This window comes from Acipenser ruthenus, chromosome 50, assembly GCF_902713425.1.
Source record: "Acipenser ruthenus chromosome 50, fAciRut3.2 maternal haplotype, whole genome shotgun sequence".
Classification (NCBI taxonomy): Eukaryota; Metazoa; Chordata; class Actinopteri; order Acipenseriformes; family Acipenseridae; genus Acipenser; species Acipenser ruthenus.
Window position 1 is genome coordinate 3,320,971 of NC_081238.1, and position 16,447 is coordinate 3,337,417.

A 16,447-nucleotide genomic window follows, 5' to 3' on the forward strand; every position below is an offset into this window, starting at 1 on the left:
TTTTTCACACTGCGGGCTCACCATACAGCACCCAAGAGCTACAGCATCGGAGGACAACGCAGATCTTGGGCAGCTTACAGGCAAGCTCGCAGGCACCCGGCCAGACTACAGGGGTCGCTGGTGCGTGCTGAGCCGAGGATACCCTGGCCGACCTAACCCTCCCTCCCCCGGGGTGACACTCGGCCAATTGCGCGCCGCCCACTGGAAGCTCCCATCCACGGTCGGCTGTGGAATAGCCTGGACTCGAACCGGCAACGTCCAGGCTATAGAGCGCATCCTGCACTTCACGTGGAGCGCCTTTACTGGATGCGCCACTCGGGAGACCTTGTTGGTCAGTTTTGACCCCTGGATTATAAATAAACAATCATCACTTCATCAGAACTGTTGTTTGTCTTTGTTTGGAGCACTGTATCACCTCCACACCTGTGCAGTGCAACCCACTTTGCCACACTGACACATGCTTTTTTTTTTTCAAATGGTGAATTCTATTGAAATTCCATTCATTTATAAAAATGTTGTGTAGTTCTACCTAAAAATATTGGTTGATTATTTCTGCAGGAGAACCAACTCCAAAATGTAGAGTTCATTCAATAAGTTCACTGTTGCTGTTTGTTGCACATGTTTCTATATTTTTTAAATGACAAATAATTAAATAAATTTTAAATCAATAGCACAATATATAAATAGCTTATTATAATGGTAATGTAATCACTCTTATCTGCTTATAAGCCTCAAACCTCCATTTATGATACCTTACAGTATTCTAACCAATGTACCTAGATTACTGTTTAAATTACTATTCAGTCTACCATTGAAAACATAATTTTAATTACTATTCAGTTTACCATTGAAAACATAATTTTAATTACTTTTCAGTTTACCATTGAAAACACCATTTAACTTACTATTCAGTTTACCATTGAAAACACCATTTACATTAGCATTAGCTACCATACAGAATGTTCCAAAACACCTTTAAAATTATCATGTGAAATCCAATGGTTTACAAATGGTAATATTTAATGGTAAACTCCTATGGCAATGAATGGTACATTTTTGTAAGGGCAGAGTGCTCACTGTGTGTCCCTCAGCCTGTGACAAGCACACACATACTGGGCAGCCATTGAGGCTGTGTGTCCATCCCCCAGTAGGACTGCCACTATCTGGACTGCTCATGTGTGGGAATTGCAGGAGATTACAATGTTTTTAAAGAAAATGTCCCTTGTTTGGCTGTATTTACTGCAGTGTAGGAGAAAGTGCACCTCTGTCTCGTCTTCTCCCTGTTCACAGCGACTATAGTCTCCTGTTTCTGGGCAGCCAGGACTGTCTGTGTCATCCTGTTTCGATGGCCAGGTGGTGGTCACTGAGTCTGTACTTGATCAAGATCTGCCTCTGCTTTGTGTCTTTCACCCTGACCAGGTATTCAGCCAGGGTAAAGTCTCTTTTTAGGGCCCGATAGCATTCAAGTTTGTTTTGTGTTTTAGTTACTTTGTCCCAATGAGTGAGGTATGAGTTTTTGAGGTGAGATCAAAGTTGGTTGAATCTGATTAGCATTGTTTTAGCAGTGCTGTTCTGAAGCTGACTGATGTCAGTGTCGCTCAGTGCAATGAGCTTCATGGCCAGCTGCTGAGGACTCCTCTCTGGGCTGAGCTCTTGGCTTGGGATTCATGTTATATTTGTGATGGTAGGATTTTGGATCTGTGGTTTAAATGAACCCAGTATTTTAGTGCTCTTTTTTAATATTAAGAATTAGAGGGTAGAGGCTCCAGAGTGGCGCATCCAGTAAAAGGCGCTCCACGTGAGTGCAGGATGCGCTCTATAGCCTGCAAGTCGCGAGTTCGAATCCAGGCTATTCCTTTGCCGATCGAGGACGGGAGCTTCCAAGGGGCGGCGCACAATTGGCCGAGCGTCGCCCAGGGGGAGGGAGGGTTAGGTCGGTCAGGGTGTCCTCGGCTCACCGCGCACCAGCGACCTCTGTAGTCTGGCCGGGCGCCTGCGGGCTTGCCTGTAGCTGCCCGAGAGCTGCGTTGTCCTCCGACGCTGTAGCTCTTGGGTGGCTGCATGGTGAGTCTGCAGTGTGAAAAAAAGCGGTCGGCTTGACGGCACACGCTTCGGAGGACAGCATGTGTTCATCTTCGCCCTCCTGAGTCAGCGCACGGGTGGTAGCGGTGAGCCGACCGTAATAAATAATTGGCCATTCCAAATTGGGAGAAAAATAATAAAAAATAATTGGCAACGACTAAATTTATAAAAAAAAAAAAAAAAAAAAAAAAGAATTACAGGGTAGTGGCCTAATTCGGCCCTGCATGCAAGATTTGCTGTATTTCTTTGTACTTTTAGTACATCTTTACAGAATTCTGCATGCAGGATTCCTGTTCGGTGTTTGTCCCACTTTGTATAGTCCTGGGCCCACATATTCGAAGCGATGCACAATCCCCTCGCGAAATTTGTGCCTCGCAAAAATTAGTGCTTTTACATAAAAATTGATATTTTCCAACACGGCACAAAACAGTTGCGCAAGTTGGAAAATAACAGTTTTTTGCTCAATTCGCAAATGTGTTTGTGCCTCGCAAAACCACCTGTGCATTAATTACCAATATAGCAGAAATGCACAAGAGCTACGCGTGAATGCACTGAATTGGAATACTACACGACAATGGACTGTTAACAATATCCTGCCAAGCAGCTATCATGGGTGTACAGTACATTCCAATATCCCTCAGAAGAGTCAACACTCAAATGTAACCTGCACATGAAATACAGAATCAAAGCTCAACATACATCGGTAGCATTGGCACCCCTAAAGTTGCATGCCCACCCCCACAAATATATAAATAAGCCACTAAATGGAGAAATGAAACAATGGACCACAGGACAGTGTAGGCCAGGGGTCTCCAACCCTGGTCCTGGTGAGCTACTGAGGCTGCTGGTTTCGTTTCAACCAATCTCTCAGTTACTTAATTGAACCAATTATTGTCTTAATTAGTCAAGATTAACAAGTGTTCCAGATCTTTAGCCACTGATGATGTAAAGACACCTATAAAACTTGCTGGATAGGGGCTCTCCAGGACCAGGGTTGGAGACCCCTGGTGTAGGCTATTCAACATATAACTTAAATAAAAATATATTGTAGCAACTTGCTAACTGGATAAGTGTCAACATGAAGGAGACAGACAAAATATCTCTGTAGTATCTGTGACAGAGATTGAATGATTCTTGGTGTTAGATCTCCCTCCCGGCCTGCGAGGCAGCTGCATAAAGGGAACAGAATAGCCTGGACTAAATGGCACGACAGTTTATTCCCAAGGTTAGGTGGAAGTGGGCCATCTAGAAAGGGGGCAAAGCTAGGGTATACGAACTCAATGACCCGGACAGGAAACGCTGTTATAAAAAGGGGACGTAGTCATGTGATCTGTTCCTTTGTGAATGGTTACATTAAATGACCCCAAGGGGAAACTGTGCTGTGAAATGTGAGTGTTTTTGTTTGTTTTTGTTTGTTGTTAATAATACTATTTGTAATTATTTGGACGGCTAACACGATCCAGAGCTGTCACCAAAGGCCAGCACTAAACCTGGATCAACAACACTGCACTTTTGTTGTCACTAAAGAACTGTATTCACCACGAGCACTAGAGCATGCACTGTGGACTGGTGTTTGTGTATGTGTTATGTGTGGGTGAACTGAAATGGGACTGTTATTATTTCAGGGCAAACCCACGGATTATAAATAAGCAATACACGCTGCTGTATTGCTTAATTAACATTGTTATTGTTTACTGCTGTTAGCCACCAGGCATCGGATTATACAATTAAACCTTCATTGCACCTGGATTATCGTTGTTTGTCTGATTATTGATCACCTGCACCTGCACACTGTTAACCACTTTGCCACACATAAAACTATGGAATGCAGATTGTGGGTGTCAAAGTATGCTTCTGATATCAATGAGAAATAAATAACAATACTTAAAAACAAAAGGCAGCTGTGTCCTTATACTTGAGTGTGGAATTACTGGGTGAGGCATGAAAAGGAAAGGGAGCCTTTGGAGAATGCAACTACAGGGATATTTTACGGATTGAGCCCTTGGGCACTGCGGCCCTTTGCCAATGTTGCAGAGGATAGGGCACTTAGCTAAACGCATGTAATGGAAACATTCTGCGCATTGTAAGTCTGTCACGCTTATCACAAAACTTAGCCATTTTCATTCATATTTGGTCTTCGGAGCAGTTCAAATAATTTTGTGCTTAAGCATATGAAATTTGCATACCTTTGTATCTAATGTTTATCATTATCACAGGCATTAGCACTGACAGTGAGTGCATTAATAGAGTGGGGGTCCAGGTCAGTAATGGCATAGTCTACCACACTGTTACCAAGAACTGAGCTGTAAGTAAACCCTCCCAAAGAGTCCCCTCTGATACTGCCATTAAGGATGTACAGACCTAGGCCTTGACAGAGATGCACTAATCTTCTCCCATTTTTGTTCAAAACACTGTCAGCATTGTTTCTGTGTGTTGTGGTGGGCGTGTGATATGCAGGGGTCAGTCCTAATATATGCCTGTTTCCTTGTGTTTTGATACTGTTAGGCTGTATGCCTGTCCTGGCATTAAAATCCCCACAGAGCAGCACATTCCCCGGGGCCTGGTAATGTAAGGTGATCATGTGGCTCTGTGTTCAGCGGGACAGTTCAGGCTTTTCAACTCACAACCCAATGCATTCTGGTAAGCATAGTCCTGCTTCTCTTAAAGGAAAGAATGGCACCTGAGACAGGTAAAAATGTACCCGAATGCATAGGGTTTTGAGTTGAAAAGCCTGAACTGTCCCAATCTGTCCCTCTGAACACGGAGCCATATGGTCACCTTACTGGAAAATGTATACAGTTGTCTGGAGGATTTGAAAACATTCCTCATTATATGGGTAGTCAGAGTGGGGAATTAGGTTGCACACATGCATATATCTGCCTGGGATAGGGTTATATGTGTTTATTTTCAGCCTCATAGGTATATCTTTATATAACTGTCTATGTTTACCCTTCTGACTGAGTTTCCGTGAGGCGACTGTGGAATGAATCCCTGTCATGTGACCAAGTCCGGTGATAAAAGCATCAGTGACGTATTAAAGGGAAGCCTGTAGGCATTTGAAAGACACAGCGCCGTTTTTCAAACATCAGAAGTTAAAAAACCGACTCATCTATTCGGAATTATTATTAATATTATGTTTTATTTAAATGGTGTTGCACACCAGTTTGCTAGGCGTGGACGATAAAAAAAGTAAGTAAATATATATATATTTTTTTATTAAAGTTGAGTTTTGCGACGCACGGGTGTTGCAGACCCAGGCTTTGTTTACAAAATGAACAAGGACGATTTAATTTAAAATGTAACAAATAAACTAAAAGGCGCCCAGGTGAAATTAATCGAAAAAGATGCAAAGTAGTTTTTATTGTATTGTATTATATTTGTGTGTGTGTGTGTGTGTGTGTGTGTGTGTGTGTGTGTGTGTGTGTGTGTGTGTGTGTGTGTGTATTTACCACCCTCTAGCACCTCGTGTAAATTTGTAGGTAGAACAATTTCTGACTTCACCTTCCCGACACTCTGTGCTCCCATTATTGCCGGGTTGTAACTGTAAGAGGAGGGGGGGATTACATACGTTTACTAATTTAGGGAAATGTGGTGGTATTATTATTATTTATTTTAAATATTAGTTTGTATAATTAATGTAATTTTTACCAAAACATGCAGTGTAGAATACAGACACGATTGAATTGGGTACTGTACCACACGCGTGTGTGTGCTGGGAGGGAGAAATGTGCTGTGTAAATGACACCTGCGTGCGGTGTCCATATTATTATTATTATTATTATTATTATTATTATTATTATTATTATTAATTTCTTAGCAGACACCCTTATTCAGGACGACTTAAAGTCGTAAACAAAAATACATTTCAAGAATCACAGTACAAGTATTAATACAATTAAAAGCAAGATAAAATACAATGACTTTGGTTCTAGCAAGTACAAGTATATGACAAAATACAATTCAAGAATGGCGCAGATAAGTGTCAGTGATAGTTACATCAGGATATAATTAAATACAACATAGTATAGATTAAATAACACTTGTGACAGATTACAGTACTCTAAAGTACAGGATTAAATGCAGTAAAATAGGGAGCAGATAAGAGCAAGTAAAGCGCATTTAAGGAAGAGTGATAGTGTCCAGCGGGAAAAGAGTTCTACAGGTGCTGTCTGAAGAGGTGAGTCTTGAGGAGGCACCAGAAGGTGGTCAGGGACTGGAAGGTCATTCCACCATTGCGGGGCGAGGGTGGCAGGGGAGCGTAGAGGAGGTAGAGCCAGTCTTCTAGTGCAGGAGGAGCGGAGAGGTCAAGTGGGGGTGTAGGAAGAGATGAGGGTCTGGAGGTAGCTGGGTGCTGTCTGGTCAAGGCATCTGTAGGCGAGTACAAGTCTTGAACTGGATACGAGCGCTGATTGGGAGCCAGTGGAGTGAGCGGAGCAATGGAGTTGCGTGGGAGAAGCGAGGCAGAGAAGACACCAGGCGAGCAGCGGAGTTCTGGATGAGCTGGAGTGGACGGGTGGCAGACGGGGGGAGGCCAGTCAGGAGGGAGTTGCAGTAGGACATCTGGCAAAAATGAGTCATTATGTGCACCCTCCTCTGAAATGCCATCCTTTGTCCCCCCTCCGTCATGCTTCATTCACACTCCCAAATCATTTGTGCTGGTCTGAAGAGATCAGCCAATAAAAAAAAACGTTTCCAACTTTTACACGTTTTCATTGGTTAAATTAAATGCCAGTCATATTACCCGGGAGACCAGCTATATAATTGAATGGGGCGTAACTAACTAACCACATTCAACGTTTTGAGAACTGAAAAAGTAATAATAACAATTATAATATCTAAAACCAAATAATCGTTTTCGTGAGGTAATGATTGCAATTGTACATTTTAATGCAGCAAAGCAAGCCCCAAAAAGCATGTCAATAAAGTACACATACTTGTTTAAAAAATATGCTCCTTAAAAGTACACATTCTTACTTTTTCAGCTCTCAAACGTTGAATGTGTTTAGTTAGCTCTCCCAGGTAATATGTATGTGTGTGTATATACTGTGTGTATATATATATATATATATATATATATATATATACACACACACACACACACACAAAATTGTAAAAACAAAATAATTATTTACAAAAATAACATAAAAGGCTTTATTATCAAGACTGAATAGATTCAATTCTTTTAGCCTGTCTGCATACAACATGCTTTTTAAACCAGGGATAATTCTGGTTGCTCTTCTTTGCACTCTTTCTAGAGCAGCAATATCCTTTTTGTAACGAGGTGACCAGAACTGAACACAATATTCTAGATGAGGTCTTACTAATGCATTGTAAAACTTGAACATTACTTCCCTTGATTTAAATTCAACACTTTTCACAATATATCCGATCATCTTGTTGGCCTTTGGCCTTCCCCACATTGTCTAGATGAAGACACTTCTGAGTCAACATAAACTCCTAGGTCTTTTTCATAGATTCCTTCTTCAATTTCAGTATCTCCTATGTGATATTTATAATGCACATTTATATTGCCTGCGTGCAGTACCTTACACTTTTCTCTATTAAATGTCATTTGCCATGTGTCTGCCCACTTCTGAATGCTGTCTAGATCATTTTGAATGACCTTTGCTGCTGCAACAATGTTTGCCACTCCTATTTTTGTGTCGTCTGCAAATTTAACAAGTTTGCTTACTATACCAGAATCTAAATCATTAATGTAGATTAGGAATAGCAGAGGACCCAATACTGATCCCTGTGGTACACCAATGGTTACCTCGCTCCATTTTGAGGTTTCTCCTCTAATCAGTACTTTCTGTTTTCTACATGTTAACCACTCCCTAATCCATGTACATGTATTTCCTTGAATCCCTACTGCGTTCAGTTTGAGAATTAATCTTTTATGCGGGACTTTGTCAAAAGCTTTCTGGAAATCTAAATAAACCATGTCATATGCTTTGCAATTATCCATTGTCAATGTTGCATCCTCAAAAAAATCAAGCAGGTTAGTTAGACACAATCTCCCTTTCCTAAAACCATGCCGACTGTCTCCTAGGATACTGTTACCATATAGGTAATTTTCCATTTTATACCTTATTATAGTTTCCATATAATAGAAGTCAGGTCCATAGTTACCTGGTTCGGTTTTGTCTCCCTTTTTGTGGATCGGTATTACATTTGCAATTCTCCAGTCTGTCGGTACAACCCCTGTGTCAAGAGACTGTTGCATGATCTTGGTTGGCGGTTTGTAAATAACTTCTTTCATTTCTTTGAGTACTACTGGGAGGATCTCAACCAGCCCAGGGGGTTTGTTTATTTTAAGAGCTCCTAGTCCCTTTAACACTTCTGCCTCTGTTATGCTATAGTTATTTAAAACTGGATAGGAACAGGTCGACATGTGGGGCATGTTGTCTGTATCCTCCTTTGTAAAAACTTGTGAAAAGTAATCATTTAATATATTTGCTATTTTTTTTTCTTTGTCTATGGTTTTGCCATTTGTATCTCTTTACACCTTTAACCTCTTTGAATGTTCTTTTGCTGTGATAATATTGGAAAAACATTTTGGAATTTGGTTTTAGCCCCCTTAGCAATGTTCATTTCTATCTTGGCCTTTCTAACTTCCTTTTTGACTTGTGTTTGCAATTCCAAGTACTCTTTCTGTGCACTTTGTTTTTGGTCCCTTTTAAACGCTCTGTAAAGTGCCTTGACAAATTGCGTTAGGAAGCAGTCATTTGTAATTTCCACCATTTCAATTTCATCCGTCGTGCTCCCCACCGGGTTTTCCCATTTTATATGGGGAAGTTGAAATCCCCCATTAGTATGGCTTCTCCTTTGCTGCACACATTACTAATGTCATTGTATAACAGATTATTTTGCTCAGCGTCTAGAATTTGGCGGTCTATAGCATGCTCCTATTATTATGCCCTTTGAATTTTTGTCCATTATTCTGACCCATACTGATTCGGCGTTGTTTTCTTCATCCAGATTTAACACCTGTGCTTCAAGACTATTTCTTATGTATAGCGCTACCCCTCCGCCTCTTCTGTCCTGTCTGTCTTTCCTATACAGTGTGTGCCCACTAATATTATATTCGTCTCCATCACTCTCAGACAACCAAGTTTCTGTAACACCTATCACATCGTAGTTAATTGTTAGTGCAGTAGCTTCAAGTTCTAACATTTTGTTTCTGAGACTTCTAGCATTTAGATAAATACATTTAATGGCTGTCTTACCTGAGTTGTTGCCCTTGTTTTGATATTGGACAGTATTAAGTACAAATACTGTACCTACAGTAGCAGAGCAACATGGATACAGTTTCAAGGTATGAAGTTTGTTTTATAGACAGACGTGTGCTTTAACACAATGTTATATATATGTCAACAACTGAACATGAAGATAATTTCGTACCACTTGATTTGCACCGATGAGAGATAACCTGGTTATCCTTACTGATGGCATATTAAATGCTTAGATATCAGATATGTTTGCATTCTTGTAGAACTTAAGGATAAAACAAAATACATTTTGACAAGGAATTGCGTTAGTTCCATTACTTAGTTGAGCACAAGGTGGTTTCAGTAAATATTTTCTGATTTAAATATAGGCCTACTATATAATAGTTTGGGATATTCAGTCTATTTAAAACAGTAGGTAGGTAATTATTAGTCGAATAAACTGCTACCGAATAAGACCATTTTGCTACCTACTTTCCAGGCAGGTAGCAAATCCTCACTACTGCCTTAAGCTAACTTCTAACCCTGATATTATATATTTTCTGTTGCGACTTTCTGTTGTGTGGAATTTAATAATAAATGAGAAGCAAAATGCTGAGTTTTTTCACCTTAGTTTTACAATGCCATTTCCACGTTTTGTTTTATTGGAATTGAAGTTTTAAATTTCAGTTTTTGTTGGCTTGTTCATGTACAAAAAGGCACAAGTAAACCTTGTGTTATTAGTTTATGAAAACGTGTCTATGGCCACTGTTTACTGTGAAGAAACAGCAATGGCAAGGAATGAAAAAATAAATAAATAAATGCATTGCCAACTTTTATGTACTATATTTCGGGAATAAACAAAACAAGTTTAACTTGAACTGATATTTGGCATCCTTTGTTTTGTAGTTAATTCACTGGGGTAGAGTAAGTCCTACACAACTTATTCTTTACTCATGAAAAACAAACGAATATCTGAATAAATATTTAAATTGAGTGAATATCACAAACATAATCTAAGCTTATTACTAGAAATTCTGTGTCCCTTCAATAGTCCCTGTCAAGGCCAGTTTTTTTCGGCCCCTTGAATGGCCTTATTGGCACTGTATTTAAATAAATCAATCACTAAATTAAATGGTTGGAATGCTTTTTTTTTTCAGCAGTTACTAAACAGAGTCCCGTGTGATGCCATGGACAGTGTGGAGATGGAATCTGTCCCAATTAAAGAGGAGCTCTTTGAACTTGAACTTGTTCCCTTTAGTGTGGAGTTCTTTGGGCTGGCTTGCCCCCCCATAAAACAGGAGCTCTGTGAGGTGCAATGTGACCAAAAAGCGGAGCACAGTGAATTGGAAATCCCCCAGACAGAACTGCTTTCTGTTAAACAAGAAGAGATGCTGGAAATTAAACAGGAGCCCCCGAAAGAGTTTGACCACATGGAACCAGGGAAGGAAGAATTTGAGGACTTCAAACCAAACATCCCTGAGCTGGAGCCTGTACACCTGCGGGAGTGTAGCGTGGTGCTGGAGAGAATCTGCATGAGAGAGCAAGGTTCTGGAGAGGAAGGCTCTCCCAACAGCATGCAGGGAGGTGGAAAGGAAGCCGGGTCATATTCAGAATGCAGTCTAGCAGGTGAGTGACTCCCAGTAGCTGTGACATAGTCATTCTAGGTTGCGTGATATCCACAGTGTGGTTGAGAGGGAGGGAGCATATAGGTAAGATTACTAGGTATTTGTTTTTCCTGTAGCATTCCAACCAGTTCAAGATATGACTCACTACTGGTAAATTATATATATATATATATATATATATATATATATATATATATATATATATATATATATATATATATATATATATGGTTGCCATTGCTCTTTAGTGACTTTGCTTTGGTTTTAAGTTTTAAATTTGCTTTTCTAGATTGGTGTAACCCAGTTCAAGCCTTCACAGCTAAAATTCCCATGCTTTAATCCACTCCACCACCTAGTCACATGCCCTAAGCCTTCAGGAAGCCCCTCTTACTTTCTTTCCTGTTCATAATTTCCAGGTTCCAGTCCAGCAGCTAAAACGAGGGCAGGCGGTGGAGAATATCCTGACTCTGGTAAAGGTTTCACCCAGTTGGGGCATTTTAAAAAACACCAACGATTTCACAAAGGAGAGAAACCGTATCGCTGCTCTGCCTGTGGGAAGCATTTCAGTCAATCGGGAAACCTGAAAATACACCAACGAATTCATACAGGAGAGAAACCGTATCGCTGCTCTGAGTGTGGGAAGTGTTTCAGTCATTCAGGAGCCCTGAAAACACACCAACGAATTCATACAGGAGAGAAACCATATCGCTGCATTAACTGTGGGAAGATTTTCAGTAGGATACACTCCCTGAAAACACACCAACGAATTCACACAGGAGAGAAACCGTATTGCTGCTCTGACTGTGGGAAGAGTTTCAGCCAATTAGTACACCTTGAAACACACCAGCGAATTCACACAGGAGAGAAACCGTATCGTTGCTCTGACTGTGGGAAGAGTTTCAGCAACAGAGGAATCCTGAAAGCCCACATGCGAATTCACACAGGACAGAAGCCGTATTGCTGCACGGACTGTGGCAAGAGTTTCAGACTATCTGGAGACCTGAAAATACACCAGAGAATTCACACAGGAAAGAAACCATATTGCTGCTCTGACTGTGGGAAGAGTTTCAGTCAATTGGGAAACCTGAAAGCTCACCAGCGAATTCACACAGGACAGAAACCGTATTGCTGCTCTGACTGTGGGAAAAGATTCAGATGTTCAGAAAACCTGAAAACACACCAGAGAATTCACACAGGAAAGAAACCATATTGCTGCTTTGACTGTGGGAAGAGTTTCAGACAGTCGGGAGACCTTGAAAGACACCAACGAATTCACACAGGAGAGAAACCGTATTGGTGCTCTGACTGTGGGAAGAGTTTCAGAGATTCAGGAGACCTGAAAAAACACCAGCGAATTCACACAGGAGAGAAACCGTATTGCTGCTCCGAATGTGGGAAGAGTTTCAAGCAGTCAGGAGAGCTGAAAACGCACCAGCGAATCCACACAGGCGAGAAACCGTATCGCTGCTCTGACTGTGGGAAGAGCTTCAGTCAGTCACACAGCCTTGTTTCTCACCAGCGAATTCACACAGGAGAGAAACTGTATTGCTGCTCTGACTGTGGGAAGAGTTTCAGAGATTCAGGAGACCTGAAAAAACATCAGCGAATTCACTCAGGAGAGAAACCGTATTGCTGCTCTGACTGTGGGAAGAGTTTCAGAGATTCAGGAAACCTGAAAAAACATCGGCGAATTCACTCGGGAGAGAAACCGTATTGCTGCTCTGACTGTGGGAAGAGTTTCGGAGATTCAGGAAACTTGAAAAAACACCAACGAATTCATAGAGAAGAGAAACCTTAAAGAGCATGTTCAATGGAACTTTTCACTCATTCGGGTGAAAAACAACCTTAACCTTGGATTATTAGTCCCTGTGTTTTTTTGGTTTTTTTTGTGCAGTCGACGCCGCCAAATCGTAACACTGATAATCTGGATTTCTGCTTAAATGGGACAGAACTGGGGGACAGTTCTTCCCAATGCTAGTTATGTTTATTTGGGATGTCACTTTGTTTATTTTGGCTACAGTATTTTAAAATGATAAACGGAGATCGCTTTTCAGAGCAAGACAGGTTTGTGTGGTGCAGTGTTTACATATTTATGTTATGACTTGTGTAAATTGCGTAAACCAGATTAACTCTTGAAGTCTCCTGTGATTTCTCAGGGTAATATGTATGTGTATATCTATCTATCTATCTATCTATCTGTCTATCTATCTATATCAACATCACAGGTGTCTCGCTTTGATATCATGTGATTTTTAATTTTTTTTCATTTAGAAATAAAAAACAGCGATTTCATTGTAATGTCACAATAGCCTTCTCTGCTGTCGGTTTAACTCAGGCTGTCAATGCAGTCAGTGCCTGGGAGCAGAATATGCAGGAAGGAAACTATTTCCCAATTTAACAGATATACGAGCCAGGAGAAATCGATAACTCAATGTGGTAAATAAGTTTCAGTGTTTAACATTTAAACTTAATCTGAAAATAAATAAATTGATCGGAAGGAGTATCTCAACCACAGTGTATAGCATCCCAGAGACAAGACTGCACCATATACTGGGCAGTCGGCTGGATGATTTGACTTGTAAATTCATCACAATTCTAGAACTAATGAAACGATGACATGAATGACCGAATATTGCGTGATGTGTAGGTTTGCAATGTGCATTGTCCATGTTTTTATTTTAGCCTGCTTATGTAAACTGCCCCGAATAATACATGTGTAGCAAGCATGTGTACTGATCTTAGGTACAGAAAAGCATACAGGTTTTATCCCTGTCTCTTTCTTGCTCTTTTGCAGTAGTTTACACTCTGACAAATTACAAATGGAAATGTTGCTTAGCTATGACTATTAATGGATTAAGCTACCATTACAGAGCATAAAATAATATAAAATGCAGTCTAGTAATAGAAATAAACATGTAGGGGCTTGTGACAGGATGACGTTGTGGTGACGTCAGGCCAGATGCAGGAACAGAAAAACAAAGGCAGTACTGCAGGGCAAAAAGACGTGCCAAAATAAAATATTAAAAAAAAAAAAAAACTGCTCACAGAGCAAAATAAATAATTAAACAAAATAAATCACAAACACTACAACCGGTCAGGCTGGGCAATCGCCTTCACTGACCCTATCCTTTTGTTTAGTTTAGTTCTCTCACTCTCCTGTACTCTGTACACCACCCCGAGTGCAGAGAGCTGCAGGCTTTTATTTACTATGACCAAGGGGTTAACTATCGATTTATCTCATTACCCCTCGGCCACAATCTACACAAGTTTTTTTTTTTTTTATGTGGATGGGGCTTCCTATCCACTCTGCTAAAATAAATACAAAATAATAAAACACGGCTCTGCCGTCATTTATAAATAAACCATAACAATAATAATACAACAAAACAAATACAAAACAGTCAACTGCTCAGGGGCGGAGGGGTACCCCGTTCTATAAATAAATAAATAATACATTTATGACAGGGCTTTGCCCTGCCCCCTTTTCATGTACAGGGCTCCTGTCCCTGTTACAGGGGTCCATAGATTTTGCAACAGATTTATTTACCTTTAGTGCAGATACATATATATCGGTGCAACAGATGCTTTGATACAAAAGCATTTTTTCTTTGTCATAATGAAATGCTGCTGTGTTGTAGATGCTGAATCTTGGTGGAGTCCTGTTTTGATTTAAAATTGCTGTTCAGTATTAATGCTGATTTAGGGTGTGGTTTTAACATAAATATTTTCTGGCCACTCTTATTAAGAGACCAACAAAAACCTTCATATTATGAGGAGTCTTTGCCACCGCTTACTAGGGCTGCTACGATTAAATCTAAAATGTTTTTTTGATCGATTCCATTCCTCATTATATACATCGATATAAATACTGGATAATCGATTCAATACTTAACGTAATAGTTCATGTTATTTAAGTTTATAAACAAAACTGTACCGAAGCCCTACTTTGTTATTTTGTTATTTTGTTATTTAAAGCCGGATTAAAGGACGAGGGGGCCCTATGCACAATAGGTTGTGAAACAGTGTTGTAATTAACAGCCTGTAGGTAAAGTGTATCTGCAAGGAAAGCTTTCAGTTCTACGTCAGATGCATGTTCACCATTTAGACTTTGCAAAACAAATACAATGTGTAACATCTCAGTTGACTTGTCAGTGACCACTGACAAGCAACCAATTTACCAATTCCATAATCTCCTGCTTGTGATACTCAGCAACTTTAGGTAAGTATTCACGTCTCAGCTGGGCTGATAAAGGAATCACTCCACCATTTGCTACACTCAGTCTGAAGAATTTACGTTCCTTTTTAGTCCAATTTTTCAAGAGGGATATTTGTGCAAACAAACACCTCTGTCAGGTCAAAATGTAATGTGTTTCCTGCTTCACAGTTTTCAGTGGACTTTTGGAACATGACAGTCATCGTTTTTTGTTTGTTTGCAAGTAAAGCAGTCGCGGTACTGCTCTGGATTTCTGCCTTTCTCTTGAATCTAAATGCTTGTCAGCAGACTACTTTCAGTAGTGATCTACAGTAACATTGCAGGACGTACCGAAGAGCTTCCCTCCATCGCTGTGTAAAACTCGTGCTGGATACGCAATAAATGGAAACTGTTTAAAATACTGCCAAATCTAAGGCTAATGAATATACCGGTACCTGCATTACAATATATAGAAGTGTTTATTATAACAAGTTGTACATTTCAGTAAATGAAATTGCATCCCCATTACATCTATTATATGAAGCTTATAGTAATACTGGTCTGTGTTGTTACTTGCAGAAATTGTTTAGTGGCATTTGTTTTTAAATAAAGTGTTGGCTGACATTCAGATATCTTTGTCTTGTTTGTTTTTTGATTGCTTCTAAAATGTACTGAGTCGCCTACCAGATTTTGAGAAGATCCGGTAGCGAAGTACCGTAATGTGAGGCAAACCTGGGGAGATTGAGGAAGTGCTCCATTTCTGGAAGATGAATGTTTTATGCTACTTTCGAGTTCATCAGTGATCTTCAAAATATGCTCGTGTCTAAATCTAAAACGGACATAAAGGTCAATATCGTATTGTCAAGAGGATATATGCAGTCTCGCAAAACACGCTGAAGCCGAAAACTTCAAACACCAGTCATCTTCAAACAGAAGTTCATGTAGTAATAGTTGCCGTGCCATCTTGCAATGTGATTCTATGAACAGCTTACACCTTCCCGCAGATATGTATAAAATTTAAGTAACAACTAAGCCTTTGGTTATAACTAGGGCTTCTCATTTTTGGTTTTAACCGATAAAACACCACCAATACAAATCAAATTAAATCGGTGGATAGCCAATAAACATTGGAAATGGTTAATCTATTCACGTTGACTTTACCCTTTTCACATTTAAAAAAAAAAAAAACTACTACAAAAATAATAAATACATTTCCCTGTGCTGCTGGGCAATGTCCTGCCTGCCTGACTTGTATCTATCATTGATTAGTTCTGAATACTTTAAACCCGCCCAAACTACTGAGTGACAGCACATTCATACATTTCCATTGGAGACTC

General features: G+C 40.0%; 1 protein-coding gene across 2 annotated transcripts; it reads left to right on the plus strand.

Moving 5' to 3' along the window:
• Positions 1 to 5,059: 5,059 nt before the first annotated feature.
• Positions 5,060 to 15,738, plus strand: LOC131721995 (zinc finger protein 345-like). 2 transcript variants are annotated; one of them, XM_059015479.1, is made up of 3 exons: positions 5,060 to 5,271; positions 10,451 to 10,919; positions 11,335 to 15,738. In XM_059015479.1, the coding sequence occupies exons 2-3, from the start codon at positions 10,481 to 10,483 to the stop codon at positions 12,714 to 12,716; spliced, it is 1,821 nt and encodes a 606-aa protein (XP_058871462.1). In that variant the 5' UTR covers positions 5,060 to 5,271; positions 10,451 to 10,480; the 3' UTR covers positions 12,717 to 15,738. The 2 variants fall into 2 exon arrangements, with proteins under 2 accessions (XP_058871462.1, XP_058871464.1); XM_059015481.1 differs by having other exon boundaries at positions 10,454 to 10,919.
• Positions 15,739 to 16,447: the final 709 nt, after the last annotated feature.

What these genes read in the sequence shown, in the direction of transcription:
- LOC131721995 (XM_059015479.1), top strand. Translation starts at nt 10,481, where the DNA reads ATGGACAGTGTGGAGATGGAATCTGTCCCAATTAAAGAGGAGCTCTTT. An exon ending in TTCAGAATGCAGTCTAGCAG is followed by an intron (nt 10,920 to 11,334) that starts GTGAGTGACTCC and finishes CATAATTTCCAG; the next exon opens with GTTCCAGTCCAGCAGCTAAA.